The sequence below is a fragment of the Sitophilus oryzae genome, unplaced genomic scaffold (genome assembly GCF_002938485.1).
Source record: "Sitophilus oryzae breed Bouriz unplaced genomic scaffold, Soryzae_2.0 scaffold_1840_pilon_pilon, whole genome shotgun sequence".
Lineage (NCBI taxonomy): Eukaryota > Metazoa > Arthropoda > Insecta > Coleoptera > Curculionidae > Sitophilus > Sitophilus oryzae.
In genome coordinates, this window is record NW_022146547.1 from 218,651 (window position 1) to 221,235 (window position 2,585).

General features: G+C 29.9%; 1 protein-coding gene across 1 annotated transcript; it reads right to left on the reverse strand.

Moving 5' to 3' along the window:
* On the reverse strand, positions 1-1,723 carry LOC115883241 (zinc finger protein 681-like). Its single transcript, XM_030901578.1, has 4 exons — positions 1,425-1,723; positions 771-1,370; positions 534-711; positions 1-475 (listed from the first exon to the last, which is right to left on the reverse strand). The coding sequence occupies exons 1-4, from the start codon at positions 1,530-1,532 to the stop codon at positions 90-92; spliced, it is 1,272 nt and encodes a 423-aa protein (XP_030757438.1). The 5' UTR covers positions 1,533-1,723; the 3' UTR covers positions 1-89.
* Between the last annotated feature and the right edge of the window lie 862 nt (positions 1,724-2,585).

Sequence of the window (2,585 nt, forward strand, 5' to 3'; positions counted from 1 at the left end):
AAGCTATAGCTGTTTTTACTGTTTGAGAACTTTTATTTACGAAATATAAATGGTACAACCCTTTTAGGACTTATATGAAATGCTACTTATTATTCTATACTGTGCACATCTCTTAAATGTATACTTTTATATTCAACAGTTATGTATTCGGAACAATATTGACATTTCTCCTGGCCGTGCACCCTTGAATTTATATGCGCTCTTAAACCTTGAGGTGAGGAAAATCCTTTTTGACAAATTTTACAAAATATCGTTTTTTCTTCCTCTATACCGTGCACTCCTTTCAGGTGTGTTTGCATGGTTTGTTTAATTTTAAATCCTTTCCCACACACCTGACAGTGATGCTTGTTTTCTTTGCTATGCACCAACTGATGCGTTACGAATTGGGTTCTCCTTCCGAAATCTTTACCACAGTGTTCACATTTAAACGGCTTGACTTTGTTGTGGGTTATATCGATGTGACTTTTTAAATGTGCTAAAAACTTAAAAAATACAAAATCCTGTCCTTTTTAGTAGACTATAAGTTATACTACTTTTTTCAAAAAATCCCTTGCCGCATATGGTACATTTATAAGCCCTCTCGGCACTGCCATGTTCTTTCTTTTCATGTTTATCTAGAGCACATTTAACTCGGAAACCTCTTCCACATTTATCACATACAAATCTATCTGGCGTCGTTTTGTGATAATAATTTATATGATCTTGTAATGCCTAGAAATGTTTACTTGAATAAAAATTATTTATTTACAAAAAAAAATAAATCATTATACTTGAGCATTTTTAGACCTTTTTCCACATGTATCGCATATCACTGGGTCATAATTATGGGTTATAAAATGATTTTTCATGTTCATTCCAAATATTTCTTTAAAACATACAGGACAGGCGACCCTCTCTTTCCTATTTATTGTTTTCAAAAAATCCACGTGTTCTGGCTTAAGGATTTTCAGAAGATTATCTTGTTTTGAAGGAACAGGATATATTCTCTTCTTTCTCTTAAAACGAATTTTACTTTTTAATACTTTTTCATTGTGTTTTGCGATCTTTGATATTTCCTGGGTATCTTGTAACATAACAACTTCTTTAATGACTTCATTAGTAGATTTGTCTTCTGATTTGTCACAATCAGAAAAAGAGTAAATATTCTCATCTCCTGTGCATTTATTCGATAATTTGTGAGTCTCATGGATAGAACTACTTCTTGTGCTTATGGTTTTATTTTTATTCGCATTACTAATTGCTGATTTATTTATTTGGCCAAGTAAAACTTTATAGCAATGTATAATCTGATACCTAGTCAACATTGCCGATTTCACTTCTCGATAACAGTCTAAGCAGGATATTTTAGGCAGGCCATCGCTATGTCTAACCTGGAATGTTGGGCATTAAGAGGAAATATACACACAGCAAGTAAATAAAAATACTTCTAATCCTGTAAGTAATTCGATCATATAGGCAAAATCCTCTATAAAAATATTCACATATTTATTGGTTTCTTCTAGACAGAGTCGACACTTCAAAAATGTATTCATTTTAATTGAGAATCTTTTAATTAACTATTGGTATATTTAAATATAACATACAAGAGTTCAAATCGAACCTCTGGACTCCATCGAGTTTGAAAATGATTTTAAATAAAACATGAACTAGAAAAATAAACAAGAATAATTTGCATACCAATAGTCTTGTAGTCTTGTCTTTGTTTAATAATTAATAATTATCCATAGATTATAATCTGGATTGGCAATATGACCTATAGGTTCAAGCCATATAAAAATAAAGAAGAAGAAAATCTATGTCGCATCTGTGGTTGCCCGTGTTTTGGGACCATTAATATAAAAAGAAGAAGAAAATTATTCTTATTCTGTGTTTTTTTTTTTAAGGTCTGATATACGAAAAAGAAGAAGAATGCTGGTGGCGCCATTATGAAAAAATTGAACAAATTTTGAACTAAATTATTTCCCAGGTTGCCAAGTTATTAGCGAAATCCTGAAAATTATCTAAATCAATATTTTTTAAGTCTAAAATGAATTGAACAGTTATAAAATAATGATAAATATAATAAAAATATAACACAAACTTTGTTTCGATAAAATAAATAATATATTTTCTTTCAGTCACATCATTATTTATGCAACAAAAAATTATTCTATTTTAAATGTGTTCAAGCTGACAATGTTGACATGCCCCATTTTCCGTTAGGCAGTTAGGCAGTTAGGCAGCGTGTCGTTAGGTCGCACTTACAATTTTTCTGTTTTTTGATTGTAAAGATATTTTTCTGTGTAAATATTTGCAAGTTACTGGAAATATGAACGTCCGGTATACATCAGAAAGAAAATTCTATAGAAGAATCAACGAGCAATCCAAGGACTTATGCTAATTGGGCTGTATAATATGTCTATATAACAATAAATTTATAATCAATTGTGATAATTGTATTTACAAACTATTCTTTTTCAAATAAAAAATAAATATTATCTGTGATCGTATTAAAGTTTTAAATTACTTAAAGTTTACACCCTTTTCTTTGAATAATCTTAAAATTTTAGGCAACATATCTGTTATATTGGTGTATTACTGGTTGA

Bases quoted from the DNA above. Each gene is read 5' to 3' on its own strand.
- LOC115883241 (XM_030901578.1), bottom strand. From the start codon at position 1,532: ATGAATACATTTTTGAAGTGTCGACTCTGTCTAGAAGAAACCAATAAA. The intron at 1,371-1,424 runs GTATTTTTATTT...CCAACATTCCAG, and splicing joins AATTACTTACAGGATTAGAA to GTTAGACATAGCGATGGCCT. The intron at 476-533 runs GTAGTATAACTT...TTAAGTTTTTAG, and splicing joins CAAGGGATTTTTTGAAAAAA to CACATTTAAAAAGTCACATC.